Genomic DNA, 18,136 nt, shown 5'->3' on the forward strand with positions numbered 1-18,136 from the left:
CCGCCCTTCATGCCATGTCTCATATCGTGTGCTAATCCCACCCTGCTCCCTTTAAATACCCCATACCCCTGCACCCCATAATCATAACCCACCCTTACTCCTTTAAATACCCCAACACCCTTAAACACTAACCCATCTTAACCCTATAAATATACCCTGTACCCCAAAACCCAAACCTATCCCTAAACCCTAAAAATACCCCTGTACCCCAAAACCCAAACCTAGCCCTGAACCCTAAAAATACCACTGTACCCCAAAACCCAAACCTAGCCCTGAACCCTAAAAATACCACTGTACCCCAAAACCCAAACCTAGACCTGAACCCTTAAAATACCCCTGTACCCCAAAACCCAAACCTACCCCAGAACCCTAAAAATACCCCCTGTACCCAAAACCCAAACCTAGCCCTGAACCCTAAAAATACCCCTGTACCCCAAAACCCAAACCTAGCCCTGAACCCTAAAAATACCCCTATACCCCAAAACCCAAACCTAGCCCTGAACCCTAAAAATACCCCTATACCCCAAAACCCAAACCTAGCCCTGAACCCTAAAAATACCCCTGTACCCCAAAACCCATACCTATCCCTAAACCCTAAAACTACCCCTGTACCCCATAACCCAAAACTATATCTGAACCCTTAAAATACCCAAACTCCCCAAAACATATACCTCAGTACCCCAAAACATATACCCCTATACCCATACTTACCTTATCCAAATATTTTAAAAAAAACATGCTTTTACCATTCATGCATTTACAACGAATTTCGTTGTAAATGTATGCGTGGTAAAAGCATATAAAATGTAATGCAATGTGTTATAATGGCATTGCGGAGTCATGGTACTTTTGTAATGAAAGTATGCGGAGTGATGGTATGCGAAAGAAAGTTGTGGAATAATGGGTGTTTACCCTCCCCCGGTAAGTACATTGGTGGCACGGCGGCCCACATCTCCAGCAACATACTCATATTTTTTCACCACCCATTTGAAAAATGCACAGGTCTCTCTCATTGATGGCCAGCACCGACATACACTTTTAGACACACCTCCCGCCACAAGTTCTATAATTGCGAACTTTAGAGCTGGGGAGCTTCGTTCGAATCTCGGCATCAGCTGTGATTCCAGGCAAATCGCTTTGTCTCCCCGTGCCTACCACAAATGACTGTGTTCTTCTGTAATGTAAATTGTGCTCATGCCATGTTGTCGAGTTCGCAAGATATAATATTGCAAGGAAAAATAAAGTAGGGAAACTAGAGTTCACACACTACTGAACGCGCACTCTTAAGTGCATCAGCAGTGCACTGTGAATCGGAGCGTTTCACAAGCCTGTCACAGATAAGAAATGCTATCAAAACAAAATCTTACAAAACAATATACTACTGGCCGGCAGCAATTCATATCCGGACAACGTCTGGACAGGCTGCTAGTCATGTATAAAGTTGTACCTATTGGCCTCTACTGCCGTCTTTCGGGGCAAGTCCTACTGCGAACTTCACATCTCCAAAATAAAACCAATCCAGAACTTTGAACCAGGCCTTTTTCTGTCCGGCATCTTGAATCTAGAGCTACCCACTCGAAAATGTCAGGCTTAGTGCAACTGTTTAAGCCTTCTGTAAAAGAAATTAAAGCTTAAGTCTGCTTCTGTCACAGAATTGGATTGAAAACAACGGCCAAATTTAAAGTTCACAAATAAGAGATTTGCCGAGAGTGGTGAGGGATGAAGTTAAAGGAGAGATTGAGAAACTTTTAAAAGTCGAAATTATTGAACAAGTTGATGCAGCGGAGTGGATTGCTCCTTTTGGTCGTGGCCAGATGTTCGAATGGCCAGATTAGTTTGTGTGGACTTGACAGATCTCAATAGTAACATTGATGTGAAGAGGTTTCCTCTGCTCGAGGTAAACAAAATGTCAACGATGACCGAAGGGAGACAGTGATTTTCTTCTGTTGATTTATCCTCTGTTTATCATCAGGTATGCTTACATCCAGTCAGGAAAGTGTTAAGTACATTTATAACACCTATGAGATGTTTTAGATTTATAAGGATGTCATTTGAATTGACTTCGGCCGCTGCCATTTTTTCAGTAACTGATGAATAAGTTATTTGATAAATTAGAAGGCTCAATATTTTTCCAGGACGAAATTTTTATGATGGATGCAGTGGCGGCTGGCAGGGGACGGGGGTGACTCGATGGGGAGTTGTAGTGGGGAGACGATAAAAAAAAAAGGATCCATGAATCTGTTGCTGCTGGCCGGCCGGCCGGCCAGCTGTCTCTCCCCTTCTCTGCTTCTGTAGCGGAAGGAAGCAGTAAGCACACAGACTCCCTCCCCTAAGCCTATCACAACACTGCTATGCAAAGTTGTGATTTGTCTGAGTGCCGTGGTACGGCGCCCATACGGGGACTGAGAGATTTTGCATGTTCCTCACCAGGCCGTGTAAAGCAAGCATGGTGGGAAAGATGCAAATTGGGTAGGACTGTTTGACCGGCCCAGAGGGCCGGTCAAGCAGTCCTGCACACTTGGAGTGGGCAAACAACTCCTCCCCCTTAACCCTAGCCCCGCCCCAGGCCAGCCCGTAGTAAAAAATAAAACGATAATAACTAGGTTATTATCATTTAATTTTCCCGCTGCACCACTCTTAAAGAAGTGGGTGACGCTCCTACGCCTTAGCAAAGAAGCCTCCACTGGATGGATGCCACCAAACAGCAGCATGATGAGAGATTAAGAAATGTTTTGAAGAAGTTGGAGGTATGTGGGTTAACAGATGGAATTATGAAATGTAAATTTGCTTTGCAGTTATAAAATATTTAGGTTGTGAAGTTACCAAGGATCTCATCCGACCCAAGAAGAAATTGAGTCCGGTGAAGCACTCATCTGTACCTACGAACAAGGATGAGTTGATGTCCTTTTTAGGGCCAGTGGAGTTTTATTAAGTTTATTCAGAACTTTGAAAACAAAACTAACTTATGACAAATTTTAAAGTGCAATTCACATGGAATGAGCATACACAATCTTAATTTGAACAAATTAAACAGAAAATGTGTTCAGCGTGAGAGAGTTTAGATCCCACTTTGAAGTGTATCTTCACTACAGATGCAAGCAGAAAAGGATTTGGAGCTGTTTTATCCCAGATGATGTCTGAGGGAACAGAAGTCACTATAGCGTTTGCTTCTAGAGTATGAAGAACAGTATGCTGCTGTGGAGAAGGACACTCTTGCATTTTTGAAGATTTCAGACAATTTGTTTGGTGCTAAGAAAGTTTGGTACGATGTGATCTTAAATCTCTGTTAAGTTTTGACTACTGATGGGTTGAGTGCCACTCCAAGGATTTCCTGACTGTCTATGAAATGGTTTGATTATATTTACATAGTACAGTATGTAACTGAAGTTAAAAATAAGACAACAGACTGCCTCAGTAGACTTCCATTACCATTGGTTGAATTTCCTAAGGATGGTTGGGAGGAGTTTAATGATGCATGGAATGGTATGGACAGTGGAGAAGCAGCCACAGAGAATGAATGGTGTGTTGCTGTGGATGGTGATGAGAATTGAAATTGGCTAAGGAATGGCTTGTGAATGGTTGGCCTGTAAATAGTTTATTGAATAAGATTTTCATCCGTGTTTTGTTAAAGTTAGGGTGGGTTGACTATGTGAAACGTGTTGATGAGCGGAGTTTGGTTTCCCTAAAAGAAAAGGTTTAAGGAACAGGATAGTGAAGTTGTTGTGAGGGGCATGTGGGGATTTTTTAAGAGCAAAAGAAGAGTGAAGGAATGCTTTTGGTGGCCTGGTATGGATGTTGATATGGAGAGAATACTGAAAGTATGCTTTGAGTGTAGTAATGCTGATAAATCATAGATTTTACTTAAGCCTCCATTGTGTCCTATTCCCGCTCGTAAGTTGATGGTTTGGGATGTAGTTCATATCAATATTGTGGGACCGTTGGTAAGTGAGGATGGAACATGTATGTTCATTTCGGTCATGTGGATTATTTCTCCAACTGTGTGGAAAGATGCTTTTGCTATGGTTAGGTTTATGGATGGGATTGTTTTGAGTGAAGGGTTCCATAGGAAGGTAATCACTAACAATCTAGTTGAATTTAAGGCTGAGAAAGTAGAATACGTTTTGCAACAGCATAAATTCACTTTAGTGTATCACCCTGAAGAAGTAGAGATGTTTTATTGTGCGATTAAGGGAGCTTTGCAACCAGGTAGGAGTAGAAATAAAAACTAGAAAACAGCAATTGAAAAAATGGTTTGAAAGTATAAGATTACTCCTACCGTGACATGATATATCCCTTTAACCATTATGAGAGGAAGAGTGTTGTTAATCAAAGAGAATTGTAGTTTGTTCTCTGGGGGAACATCCTTTACAACGCAACTTTTACCACGCAGTGCCTTTACGACGCAACTTTTACAACACAAACCATTACAACGCATTGCGCTGGGGGCGCTCTAGGATAGGGAATAGGTTTAAGGTACTATCCAACACCTTCCCTACTATCCACGGGGACTGGAGTTGGAATAGTACATTAAACTATTTACTATCCAGCGCCCCTAAGCACTATGCTTTGTAAAGGCATGCGTGGTAAAAGCATGCGTTGTAACGTCATACATCCGTTCTCTGGATGAAGGTTGAAAGAGTGCTCACCCCATGTAGTACTAGTAATATTCACGGAGCACAAGGAAGTTATAAAGAAACGTGCGACAAAAGCATGGTATGGAAAAAATAAACTTTTAGTGGTTGGAGAAATGGTGCGTGTGGGAAAAAAAACAGGTCACATTAGAAAAGGTGAGAGTGTATTTTCGGATCCGTTGCAAGCAAAGGAGATTTTTTAATTCATTTAACTAAGCTCAGTGATGAGCGAGTGAGGCACATGAGCAGGAGTGCAAGGTGTAGGTTGGGGTCAGGGAGTGTAGTGTGTGATTGAGTGGAAGTTGAGAAGGAGTGTGACAAAACGAGAAATATTTTTGGTTGGAGGATTAGATTTTGTGTGAAGAAGAAGGAAGCGAAGAGCATGGAGTTAGAGTGCATGGGGAGAGCTGGGTAGAAGTTGAAGAACCTAGAAGCAGGCCCTAGTCCCTGTTCTATGCCCAATAAAAAAAGTCAATAGGGCAACACGTGTCAAGCGAACTGGTAATGTGCCAAAAGCACCTCACCTTTTACAGAATAATCCTCCGTCAGTGACACCGCTTAGAGGTTCTTCTACCTCCCCTCCACCCTCTGCTGGGAATACTGGGTCTTTATTTCCTAGCTTGCAATGCCAGGATCATTTTATGGAGGATTACTTTGAGAGATTCAAGCACGTCTTAAAGTCGGAACTTGCCCCTTTACTCTCCCATCTTGATACTGTGGAGACTCCTCAATTAGTGGCTTTAAAAAGCTTGTTGCCACCCATACCAGGAGTTTGCACCTCTCTCGCTAGAGAGCCCCCTCGGCTGACTGCGTAGCAGTTGCAGCAGCACAAGACAAGGAATGTATCCACAAATCCATCACAACCACTCCAAGTGCCCCAAGCCTCACGTAACCAGATTGCTAGGGGCAACTTAGTGGGGCGAGTCTCGAATCTAATGTAATCGCTATTTAGCGATTCCTTATTTTGCATGTAGGTATGAACTCACCTACATTGCACTCAGCCAAATACCGGTCGGTAACGCTGAAATTCTCCGAATAGGATGCAGAGCAATTACTTTTTTGAAGTTACATTGGATACAGATAACAAGTTATAGATTAGAGTCTTTATAAAGTCAAATCACAGCAATGTTTTGAGGGATAAACAATGAAGGTTAGTTGGGATTCAGGTTGTGTGATGGGCTTAAGAGCCTGGGTTTCTGATTAAGGAGAAGATCTTTTAATTGTCATTGAAGCTCACAAGGACAGGGTTCGTCCTGATATTTACTGGAAGGGAGTTCCAGATTTTACGGGCAATGCCTGAGAAAGATCGTGTTGGGGCTTTTTGCAAGTGTTTTTTGGTGGGGATGAAAAGCATAATGTTGGAGCTCATGAAGTTTCTCGTCTGTCCTGCCTTTGTGAGTTTGCCAGCAGAGAGGCTGGTTTCCCTGTGTGAAGGGCTTTGTGAATGAGACAGGCAGTGTTGTAGTAGCAACGGGCTTCAATCGGGAGCCACTTAATATTTTCCAGGAGGGGGACATGTGATACTTGGTTCTAGTGACCATTCTTTGCCTCTGCATTGATTGTGGCTCTTAGGGGAGCTAGGTGCGACTTAGTGGTGCCAGTGAGGGTGGTGTTTCTAGTCGTGAAAGAGCCAAAGTTTGCACGACAGTTTTGAGTTATTAGATCAGTCTGGGGGAAGAAAGGTTTAGTTTTATATAGGATTTTTAGGTTGTAGAATGCATTCTTCCCTGTATTCTTTATTTGTCGGTTCATGCTCAGTCTTGGGTCCTGGTTGACCCCCAGGGATTTGACAGAATCAGCCGGAGTCAGTTTGTAGTTTAGAGCGTCAATAGTATTTTTACATTCTTGGACCCGGGTGGTCTGTCCCTTGTTTGTTAGGAGGAGGACTTCCGTCTTGTCTTGGTTGAGTTTCAGGTGTTTGTTAACCAGTTTTGGACTTTATTGAGCCTAATATTTAGTCATCTTAAGTCCTCTGGTGAGGATATTTCTAAGTAGAGCTGGGTGTCGTCAGCGCAGAGGTGCTATGATATGTTAGCTTGTTTGAGCATGGTGGTGAGGGGTTTTCATGTAAATATTGGAGTTTGTAGGTGAGAGAACTGAGCCTTGTGGGACACCCCTGGTTATGGTGAAGATCTCTGAAATATCATGGACTCCCCATATTCCTAAGCACAGGGTAATGCTCCAGCAGAGAGCCATGGAATTTCTTATAAGCACTAGACAACATTATCAAGAGCAATACTCCCTGCTATCGATTTGTACAAGGTAAAAGCACGATCTGCAGCTTTATATGGTGCCGAAATTTGGGGCTTTGCTGACACTGAATCTCTTACCCATAGCAAGAATAATTTTGTACGCTTGCTCCTTCATCTCCCAAAAAGTACTCCCCTTGCTCCCATGTTCTTTGATGTAGCACTCAAGAGTGGAACACAGAGCAGTGCTAAGGACACGACGCCCACGGGCATTCGTGCGCTCTACAAATCCAATAATCAAATTTACTGCGTGGGGATTTGGACTGTAGAGGAGCTGATGCCATATAGCGGGCCGTGATTGCACATCACCTGTCCATGGTTCAGTCACGTCAACTCAAGGTTCACAAAGTTGTGTCTTGGAAGTTATTGATCCAGATCCAGACTCTTCATCTTCGAAAAAGCAACGGAAATCCTCTTTCTGGGACTTCATTATCGCTAGTCTCCACCGAAGTTCTACCTTGAGAACACTGTCTGCCCAATTTTTGATTCATAAGTATGGACCCTACTGTGAAACATTTTTGGACATACCCCAACCCTAATTAACCAAGTCTTTGTACATAAAGTTTTGTTATGATACTCTTGAAATAGGGTCATTTACGTCACAATTGAAATCGGGCAGGGCGTTGTCGAGGGCATCCTCCCTATGTATCTGTTCTTTTGTCCTGGTTATGTAAAGCCAAGAAGCAAATGGATGCGCCCATCATGTATTCATTTAGGCTTCAGGCGCTACCTCAAAGCATTATGGGTACTGCAAGGCGATACACTACCCACATTATAATTACTGTGAGCAATTATCTAAGCTCTGTGCATGAGGGAGAAAAAAGATGTAAAATGTTAATATGTAACAGAGTCTACAAGTTGTCACTATGTTGCGTGTGAGAGTATCAAGCGAGTATACCTCTAACTTGTAGACCTTTACAACTGCAAATTGTATTTGATACATGTATAATGAAGCACCCTTTTAGGTTTCGCCTGGCGATCTGCTGCGCAGCAGCGTTCGTGCAGGCGAAAACGTTTGTTTACAAGTATGGGGCTTTGTTCCGCCTTCCGCCTCTCTGTTCCATTGGCTAGCTCCATAAATGGAGGCTAGCCATTGGAACAGAGATGCGTCACTCTTTCCCCGAGCAGATTCGTGGGCGTTCCGGCGATTTTTTTTTTTTTGATTTTTTTTTTTTACTCATCCCGCCCATTTTCGTGCGTCATGCGGCGGTGGGCGGTTGTTTTTTTTTTTTTGTTTTTGTATTGACATGTTGGTTTCATTACCAACGTGTGCTTTGCAGGGGTGGGCTGCGCGATTTCACTTTCCAAGAGTTGCTAGCAGGTAAGCGGCCTATTTTAATACTTTTTTTAATCCCGTTCCTGCCCCCCCTCCCGCTGTCAGTGTGCCCGTCCCCCCTCCCGCTGTCCGTGTGCCCGTCCCCCCTCCCGCTGTCCATGAGCCCGTCCCCCCTCCCGTGCTTATCTGTTCATTTGGGAAACACTATTTTCTTTCTTTCCTGCTACTGTTTGTACAAGCTTCACTTTTTTTAGTAGGGGGGTGGTACTTCATGGTTTTGTTACTTTTGAACGCCATCATGTTTCCCCTTATGCTTTTGTGACAGCTAAAAGACATTGTGCTTCTCCTTTATATTTAAATATTAATTTACATCGTAAAAGAGCATGATAGCGCATGTGCGCGTTTAAAACCTTTTCCCCCCACCTCCTCCCTCCTGTCTATGCTTGCTCCGTCCGCAAATCCGTTCCCTCTCCCGTCACTCTTTTAAACCCCCATTGGCCTTTGATGTCCAGTGTTTCAAACTGCTGGCTCCGGGCAGCCATTCCGAGTCTGTGCGGACACGTTTAGGGTCATAGTGGTTGGATGTTTTCCAGCCTTACTCTAGACCCAGCTGTGGGCACCTTCATGCTGAAGATCCTAACATTGCCTATTTCCAAGAGTGGGCAAGGCTACAAAGTCGTCCCCGATAAGTGTTCACAGTGCTGGCATAAATGTTGAATAGGAACGTGAGGCTCCTTCGGCAGATGGGGCCCTTTCGTGGAGTGGTGAATCCTGGTTGCATAGACCACACATGTTGTGACTGCGTCAGATTCCCTGATCATCCCTGTCGAAATTAATTATATTTTCAAATTGTCAACTTGCTCCTAGGTAGAGACCACCTTTTTTTTCTTTTTTTCTTTTTTTTTTTTCCTGTGGTTGAAGATGTGTGCACATTCATTAATTGCATAATTCAAGTGGAAGCAAGTCCACTCTCAACTTGCTTTCACGTGACCTCAGCAGTATAAGCACTAATGGGGAGTACTACCTACCAGGCACTCATATTCTTGGTTTTAACATCACTGCTGGCCTAAGGCTGCACTGAACAGAATCTGCAAACATGCTGAAGGGTCCCCCTCTGAGCCCTGATGTCACCGGTACAATGCAACCTTGACTACCTAATTTTTGTGCAGAAATGTGATTTTACTAATCTGCTCCTTTAATGCAAGGGGCTAACTTGTGTGTGTTTTTATACAGCACCACCCCTTTGCATTCCTGTGCTTGCTCCCCTGCCACCTGGCTGTGCTTGCTCCCTGTGGCAGTGCTTGCTCCCCTGCCACCTGGCTGTGCTTGCTCCCCTGCCACCTGGCTGTGCTTGCTCCCCTGCCACCTGGCTGTGCTTGCTCCCCTGCCACCTGGCTGTGCTTGCTCCCCTGCCACCTGGCTGTGCTTGCTCCCCTGCCACCTGGCTGTGCTTGCTCCCCTGCCACCTGGCTGTGCTTGCTTCCCTGCCACCTGGCTGTGCTTGCTTCCCTGCCACCTGGCTGTGTTTGCTTCCCTGTCCCCTCGCTGTGCTTGCTTCCCTGCCCCTTCGCTGTGCTTGCTCTCCTGAGTGTGTGTGTGGCTTTGGGTGGGTGTGTGTGGCTTTGGGTGGGTGTGTGTGGCTTTGGGTGGGTGTGTGTGGCTTTGGGTGGGTGTGTGTCGCCGCTCTGGGTGGGTGTGTGTGGCTCTGGGTGGGTGTGTGTGGCTCTGGGTGGGTGTGTGTGGCTCTGGGTGGGTGTGTGTGGCTCTGGGTGGGTGTGTGTGGCTCTGGGTGTGTGTGTGTGGCTCTGTGTGTGTGTGTGTGTGTGTGGCTCTGGGTGTGGGTGTGTGTGTGTGGCTCTGGGTGTGGGTGTGTGTGTGTGTGGGTCTGGGTGTGGGTGTGTGTGTGTGGGTCTGTGTGTGTGTGTGGGTGTGTGTGGCTGTGTGTGTGTGTGGCTCTGTGTGTGGGTCTGTGTGTGTGTGTGGGTCTGTGTGTTTTTTGTGTGGCATTTGCCAGAGATTAAACTATTGGCATTGTACATGACAATGCCATTTATTTATCTGTTTTCAAAACCAACACATAAATACAAATGTTGTCATTTACAATGCCAATAGCTCAAACTTTTCAAAAGGCGAAACCTTTGTATTGTAAATGCTTGTTTAAATGGTAGACATTTGTTTCTTGCAGCCCCTCTTGTTTATTTAGTGCACTTTCTGTTATGAGAATCACATGTTGTTTTTATAGCGTATACTTGAATAGTATTAAATGTACTAGCACTTAAAACAAGCATATTCTTGACTACAGTGCTACTATAGCGTCTTTCCCCTCTTTTATCAATTTTCAAATATTATGAATTAATGTCCTGTGTATTGCAATACCACATTATTATGACTGCTGTTTTTTTATCTTGTTTTTATCATCTCTACTTTATATTGTTATTTGCAGAAAATGTATTTCTCTGTATATTTTTTTAAGGACTGGCCATTTTCCGAAAGAAAACAATTTGAGCTTAACTGATGCCAAATATTCTTCGCCTTCACAACAACTGACTGACTATAGTTATCTTCCCCTTTGCCTGTTCTTTGCTCCTCCGCCTTCTGTCCTTACTATCACAATCAAGTTAAATTTTTCTTGCTTTATTCACCACCTTTTCTACCAAGTGGCATGTAAAAGCACAGTACTAGGCTGCAGAAACATGCTTGCAATGAACCAAACCTAATTCATCTGAAAATAGACCTGCCTAACCCTCATATTTTTTCCTGAGTGGAAAACAAGTAATCATTTCAGTTTTTTAAAATCTGTTTCGCTCCTTGCCTTTGCATCTCCCGCTGTGTTTCCGATGGCAGTGACGACACATAATCAATAATGCCTTCCAGTGACGGCTCAGTGCCATCTGTAATGGGTTCTGCCTCCAAAGTGGAGCAGGCCTTTCCCAAAGAGCTGAATCAATACCATGCCAGGGGGCAGGCTCCTATATCCGGGCATGCATGTACTTGCATTTATTTATAGGCATCCATGTGTGTCTAGGCTTGTGACGCAGAAGGGGGTGGGATGGTAGCAGCACAACTGGTCAGCCGGTAGGCATTGTCATGCCCTCGCTTGCTGCTCGGTAACAGAAGGACTATCTTTTTCATCCCTCTTCTGACACTACCCGTGCCTGCTGGAGGGGGGATTTGAGCCCACACTACCTTTTGTGAATAAGTGCTTCTTGTAGCAATCTCTGCCCTGGAGTCCAGTGGAATGTGTGTGACTTTCCCCCTTGCTTTTGGCAGGCAACGTGTTTCTGCATTAAACCAGGGAGGATGACGAGTGCAGCTCCTGCTAAGAAGCCGTACAGAAAGGCACCACCCCAGCATCGAGAGATCCGTCGTGACCGTGACCTGCCTGTAATCCGGAATGACCAGGACGGGGAGACCCCATCAGCTGAGCCGTACCAGGTAACTGACTCTAAATTCTCAAGGGGAAGGGCTCTGTTCTGCCGGCGCACCTGTTCCGGTAAGGCGAAGGCTGTAGTGTCAAACCATGCCAACAGAGTTAATGTTGGCAGTAGTAACTGTGCATCCTCATGGTCTCTGACCTCTAGCAATGACAAAGATGTGGCAGGGTACAGCACAGAGGGAAGCCGCAAGGGCCCCTCAACACCATCCTCACTCCTCCGTCGAGTGACATCATTGAGAAGCAGCAGAATGCCTAACCGACCGGAGCCACGCAGGGGCCTGAGCCACTTTTGGAGCCGAAGTGAAGAGAGATTGGCATTTCCTGAAGACGAAGATGGTGAGCCTCCTCCTTGTCCCTACAAAAGCAGGAGCCTTGAACGGTGTCTTGTGTTTAAAGAGACAGCTGAGGTCTTGGCACCACGCAAATCTAAAGGAATACCAAACCGCTTACCTCTGAAGGGTATCCTAAAGCAACCGACCCTTCTTGATGTGCACCAACGTAGGTCCACAGATGATGTGGCAAGGAGCCCCTTTGCAGGAAGACTAAGATCCCCTCACTTGTCGCCTAGTCGAAGAGATCGTCTTTCACCAGAGCCCAGTGCCTCCCTAGAGCGGGTTGGCTCAACCTCTCCAACCAAGAGAAGGCCAAAACGTAGCCCCGATAAATCCAGGTTTTCACAATTCTTGGATGAGATCACGTCTAGGGTCATGAGCCCCACTGACATGCATGGTCTAGGCACGCTCGAGGGTCGGGGTCGGGGTCGTGGTGGAGGCAGCAGTGGGGCAGAATCTTCTTCACCACGTGAATCAACACCAGAAGGGCAGACGGAAAGGCAGGTGAAACAGAGCAAACAATCCACCGAAAGAAGCCCTAGGATTTCCCGTAAGAAGGTAGAAAAGCAGAAAGCAGGCTCTGATAGTAGTGACAGCAGAAAGAAAGTGTCTTGCGAACCTGAGAGATTTGTGCAGGTGGGAACAAGGCCTGCAGCTGAAAAGGCTGGAGAGAAACCTCTCAGATCACAGTGGATTACAACAGACCTGGGAAAAGGTGATGCACTGAGACATGCAGACTTGAGACCGTCTCAAAAGATGGTCCGAGATGAGAGGAGGAGGAGAGACATCAGTAGGAACTTCCAGTTCACAGAAAGCCCAAAGCCAGCTGACTGCAACTGGATTGACACACAGTCGGTGTCTTCTTCATCACACTGGAGTGCAGAGGAGACCAGCCAACCATCTAGGACCTCTCCTTCCTACAGTATGAACCTGCACAAGGTAGGCATTAAGGAAGACACTTCCTGTACCTCAACCTGTTGTTCCCTCTTTCTCTACAATGGAAATTGGCATCTCGCAACCCTTTGCCCCCAGTACTCCGCTCATTTTGTATTGTGTAAACCCTTAAACCTTGATGCATGATTCAGAACTGACCAAATAAAATGCTTTCTAGTGAGGTGTTTAATATAGACTTCTTTTACTAGGGGTTATCTTTCTTAGCTTTTAGAAGGTTCAGATAAGAAAGACTGACTGATTGGTTGGGAAGGCAAAGCAAAAATATGAAAATGCTGCTGGGGCATCGAGTTCTTCAGAATGAATTGTGCGTTCTGCATCATAAGTAGACCGCAAGCAAAGTAAGAACACTGTACTGTAATTCGTGGAGGCGCTCTCTAGTATCCTTCCCTTGTTCATGAATTAACACTAGAGCCAGGCTAAAGTCTGCAGCAAGGTGTGAACCACAGCACTGCTCTCCCTTCACATGCCACTGTCCGATATTATCTGGACAAGTTACGCATCACCATCATACAAAAATGCAACTCATTAAATTGCAAAAACAACTTTTGAAACCACAAATATTTAATGGCTTCCTTCATTTTGAAACAGTTTAATAAAAGATTGCACTACGGATCCCATAACTCGCAAATCTGTGGACAGGTTAATTTTTACAGCAGTCTATCAGTAAATGAATTGCTCAGCCTATGCCCACTGCAGTCACCCATGTTCACTTGAGTCCGCATTGCTATCCACACATTTATTGTCCACTCCTGATACCCCTGGGAGAGGAGTCTGGCACACTGCGCTGAGACTTACTGCAATATCTCTGAAGTGTGGACCCCATGCCCTTTGAAAAGAGGATGGCTGGCTTTTGTATGTGAAGTGCTCCCCTGCCCACCAGTGCTTGGTTTGCAATATTTAAATATATCCCCAATACATTATTCATGTAAGACTCAATGAAAGCAGAATCTATCTCCACTCAGGTTCCACTGTTGACTTACTCTCAAGTGTATAGAGTGAATCAGGCCTCAAGAGAGCTACGCACACTGCCTCCCCCGCTAGTCCACTGCTCTCAAAACCAGTTAAAAGAATTGGGCATTGCATTTCTGATTAGCTGTCCCTCCGCAATGCTCGCTGGTCGTGGAGCGATGAGTGGTCTTCCAGGCATCTAGCCATTGGTCCTTTCCTAGAAAAGCTCCCAGGTATGTAAACAGGAAGACCAACCTTTGAGGACTTTTACTCAACCAGCCTCTGCCAGGATCGAAATAGTGTGCTCACTCACTCACACACACACACACAGCTGTGAATATTAGGCCGAGGCTCCATGTCCCCCTACTGCCCCCTTCCCCTTGTGGGAACTTTACCTAGCAGCAGAGGACACCTTCAGCCTACGTAGTTTTTACTCTCTTAATGGATAGGGAGCGTAGGGTATCTCGAGGTAGAAGCCATTAGAAGTGCCTGTGCTTTCGCTACCGATTCAAGCCCAGTCCTGTTATTGATCACACAATCTAGGTCATTGTAAAGCAGCTTTCCGTTCAGAGCGGTGGGCCATTTTGGCATCTGACAAATGCCATTTACGTTTGAGTTGCCAGCGATCCTTCTCTTCTGGTGCACGGTCTGCTCTGTATTCAATGCAGTGCCTGCGGTTTACACCTCAGTACTAACCCACTCGCACCACAAATGTTCTGAATTTGAGACTTGTGGGTAAAGACGCTTGAAATGGTCAGCACTTACGGTCTACGTCGCCATAGGCTGTTCTCTGGTAGTCTTGTGGTGGACCCTTGTACTGCCTCCAGAGAGGGGATATTTTTGGGGTGGGATGATGCTGCTCCAGCACCCTTCAGTATAAGATGACCTGCAGCAGGAGGTGGGACTGCCACAGCCTGTCTGTTCTGTCCCTTGAGATGTATAAGGAGGTTGTTTGAGGAGCTCGCTGGAGCAGCAGTAGTGCAGTGCGGCCAAGTTCTCCTGATGCACATTGAAGGATAATAGTGGCAGAGGGAAGCAACCACTCAGTCTCTCTGCTCACTCAGAGTTGATATTTACTCCATTACGTTTTTGACTAAATGTGTTGATTTGAACCATTGACAACTTATAGCTTTTACTCTCTTCCTTCCATAGGAACTGCCGTCTGATTCTGACAGAATTCAGTAAGTATTTCAAGTCTGCTTTCTGTTTCTCTTGTGCCTTGAAATCTGGAATTCTCATTTACTTTGTGAGTTTAAGCATTAGTGGCTACTTTGTACAAACCATGTATTTGTCACATGTACATGTTGCTTGCAGCACTGCTAACCAGTTATATGGCCGCTTCTGTCTCATCAGGCACCATTGTGTGTGGCCGAGAGTTAGGCATTGATCATTGACCTCTCATTCTGACCTGAACAGCATGCATTTGAGGACCTCCTCATCCATCCTCCCTGCTTCTCACCCATCATCCATACTACTCATCCCTACTTCTCATCCATCTAACCTACTTCTCATCCCTACTCATCATCCATCATCCCTGCTTCTCACCCCTCATCCCTGCTTCTCACCCATCATCCATACTACTCATCCCTACTTCTCATCCATCTAACCTACTTCTCATCCCTACTCATCATCCATCATCCCTGCTTCTCATCCATCATTCCTGCTTCTCATCCATCATCCCTGCTTCTCACCCCTCATCCCTGCTTCTCACCCCTCATCCCTGCTTTTCACCCCTCACCCCTGCTTCTCACCTCTCATCCCTGCTTCTCACCCATCATCCATACTACTCATCTCTACTTCTCATCCATCTAACCTACTTCTCATCCCTGCTTCTCACCCCTCATCCCTGCTTCTCACCCCTCATCCCTGCTTCTCACCCCTCATCCCTGCTTCTCACCCATCATCCATACTAATCATCCCTACTTCTCATCCATCTAACCTACTTCTCATCCCTACTCATCATCATCCCTGCTTCACACCCATCATCCCTGCTTCTCACCCATCATCCATACTACTCATCCCTACTTCTCATCCATCTAACCTACTTCTCATCCCTACTCATCATCCATCTAACCTACTTCTCACCCCTCATCCTTGCTTGTCACCCATGGAGAAGTGTGGCTCACTGGATAGAGGAGACAGACCTGGAAGAAGAGGTCAGCCCGGGACCAGGGTTCAATTCCCCGCCTCGGCGGGTCTTGGGCAAAAAAATTCCACAGACTCGGCAATTCTCGCTCCGGTGCCTACTCAATTCACGAGTTCACACTCTGCGACTCTGGGCAATAGCTTGCTTAATCTCCACAACGGCCCCTCGCGGTGGGATGCCTGGCTTTCACCTTGTGGATACCCTGCCGGGGTTATCTCACAGGGGAATACCAGGACGGGTTCCCTAAGCAAGCGCTTAGATACCGGGTCGGTGATTTGCGCTATATAAATACATGTACATTTACATTTACATTTTATCCATCATCCCTGCTTCTCATCAATCATCCCTGCTTCTCACCAATCATCCATACTACTCATCCCTACTTCTCATCGATCCAACCTACTTCTCATCCCTACTCATCATCCATCATCCCTGCTTCTCACCCCTCATCCCTGCTTCTCACCCATCATCCATACTTCTCACCCATCATCCATACTACTCATCCCTACTTCTCATCCATCTAACCTACTTCTCATCCCTACTCATCATCCATCATCCCTGCTTCTCACCCCTCATCCCTGCTTCTCATCCATCATCCCTGCTTCTCATCCATCATCCCTGCTTCTCACCCATCATCCATACTACTCATCCCTACTTCTCATCGATCCAACCTACTTCTCATCCCTACTCATCATCCATCATCCCTGCTTCTCACCCCTCATCCCTGCTTCTCACCCATCATCCATACTAATCATCCCTACTTCTCATCGATCCAACCTACTTCTCATCCCTACTCATCATCCATCATCCCTGCTTCTCACCCCTCATCCCTGCTTCTCACCCATCATCCATACTACTCATCCCTACTTCTCATCGATCCAACCTACTTCTCATCCCTACTCCTCATCCATCATCCCTGCTTCTCACCCCTCATCCCTGCTTCTCACCCATCATCCATACTAATCATCCCTACTTCTCATCAATGTTAATGTTATGGTGATTTGTATAGCGCACGGCTGCCCCTGCCAAGGGGCGTCCCGGCGCTGCGAACAGACAGTTTGCAGAGAAATAGAGGCGCAGAAAATAGAACGGTTATTGAAAGAGATGAGTTTTGACAGCCTTTCTGAAGGCTAAGAGATCCTGTATCCCACGGATAGCTTCGGGCAGACTATTCCATAACTTGGCAGCCAGGAAGCTGAAGGATCGGCCGCCCACTCTGGCCAGTCTGGTGCGGGGGATGATCGCAAGATGCTGCCCCTCTGAACGGAGCGATCTTCTAGGGATGTACTCTGACAAAAGCGGGCGAAGCATTGGGGGAGAGGAGGTTTTAAGGATTTTAAAAGCTAGGCACAATGCCTTGAACTGGACCCTTTTGCCCACCGGGAGCCAGTGCAGTTTTTTCAAGGCTCCAGATACCGAAGAATAGCGCGGGAGACCTACCAGAGCCCTGGCTGCCGCATTCTGAACTCTCTGCAATATAGTGATTTCAGCTAGATTTGCCCCCAATAAAAGAGAGCTGGCATAGTCCAGTCTGGAAAGGATGGTCGCCTGGACAATTAATTGGCGAGTGCAGCAGTCAAAGAACTTCAGAATGGGCCTGATGTTACGCAGGATGCCAAAGCACGTGGCAGCTACTTTTTTAGTGTGGTGAGTGAACTTTAGAGCAGAGTCCACCCAGACTCCCAAGTTTTTAACGCATTCCTTTGGCATAGGGGGTGGGCCTAAGACATCAGGCCACCAGTTGTCACCCCAGGACGAAGTGTTTTTCCCCAAGAGCAGTATCTCCGTTTTCCCGGCGTTTAATTGAAGAAAATTCGCCGTCATCCAGTTGGTGATGTCAGTGAGTGTCTGTTTAAAGTGATGAGCTTCCAGACCACTGTTGTCATTAAGTGCCACCACCAACTGGGTATCATCTGCGTAGGATACCAGTGCAACTCCGTTTCTTCTAGCCACCTCCGCCAGAGGGCGGACATATACATTGAACAGGGTGGGGCTCAGGGAGGAGCCTTGCGGCACTCCCTGTCCAATGTTATGCTCCTCAGAGATGTAAGGGGGGGTAGAGACTCTGAAAGACCTGTTGGAGAGGAAGTCTCTAAACCATCCCAAGGCTGTCCCTGTGATTCCAATTTCCTCCAATCTCGTCAAGAGGACCTCGTGTGACACC

General features: G+C 46.1%; 1 protein-coding gene across 3 annotated transcripts in view; it reads left to right on the plus strand.

The window, feature by feature from the left end:
- The window catches only part of TJAP1 (tight junction associated protein 1), a 470,521-nt gene that overhangs the window by 313,283 nt on the left and 139,102 nt on the right, over positions 1-18,136 (plus strand). For all 3 annotated transcript variants that reach the window (XM_086926000.1, XM_086926002.1, XM_086926001.1), the window contains 2 exons: positions 11,427-11,591; positions 14,979-15,007. In XM_086926000.1, coding sequence (XP_086782126.1) covers positions 11,457-11,591; positions 14,979-15,007 — 164 coding nt within the window. In that variant the 5' untranslated portion in view covers positions 11,427-11,456. The remainder of the gene's footprint in view (positions 1-11,426; positions 11,592-14,978; positions 15,008-18,136) is intronic.

This window comes from Lissotriton vulgaris, chromosome 6, assembly GCF_964263255.1.
Source record: "Lissotriton vulgaris chromosome 6, aLisVul1.2, whole genome shotgun sequence".
NCBI lineage: Eukaryota > Metazoa > Chordata > Amphibia > Caudata > Salamandridae > Lissotriton > Lissotriton vulgaris.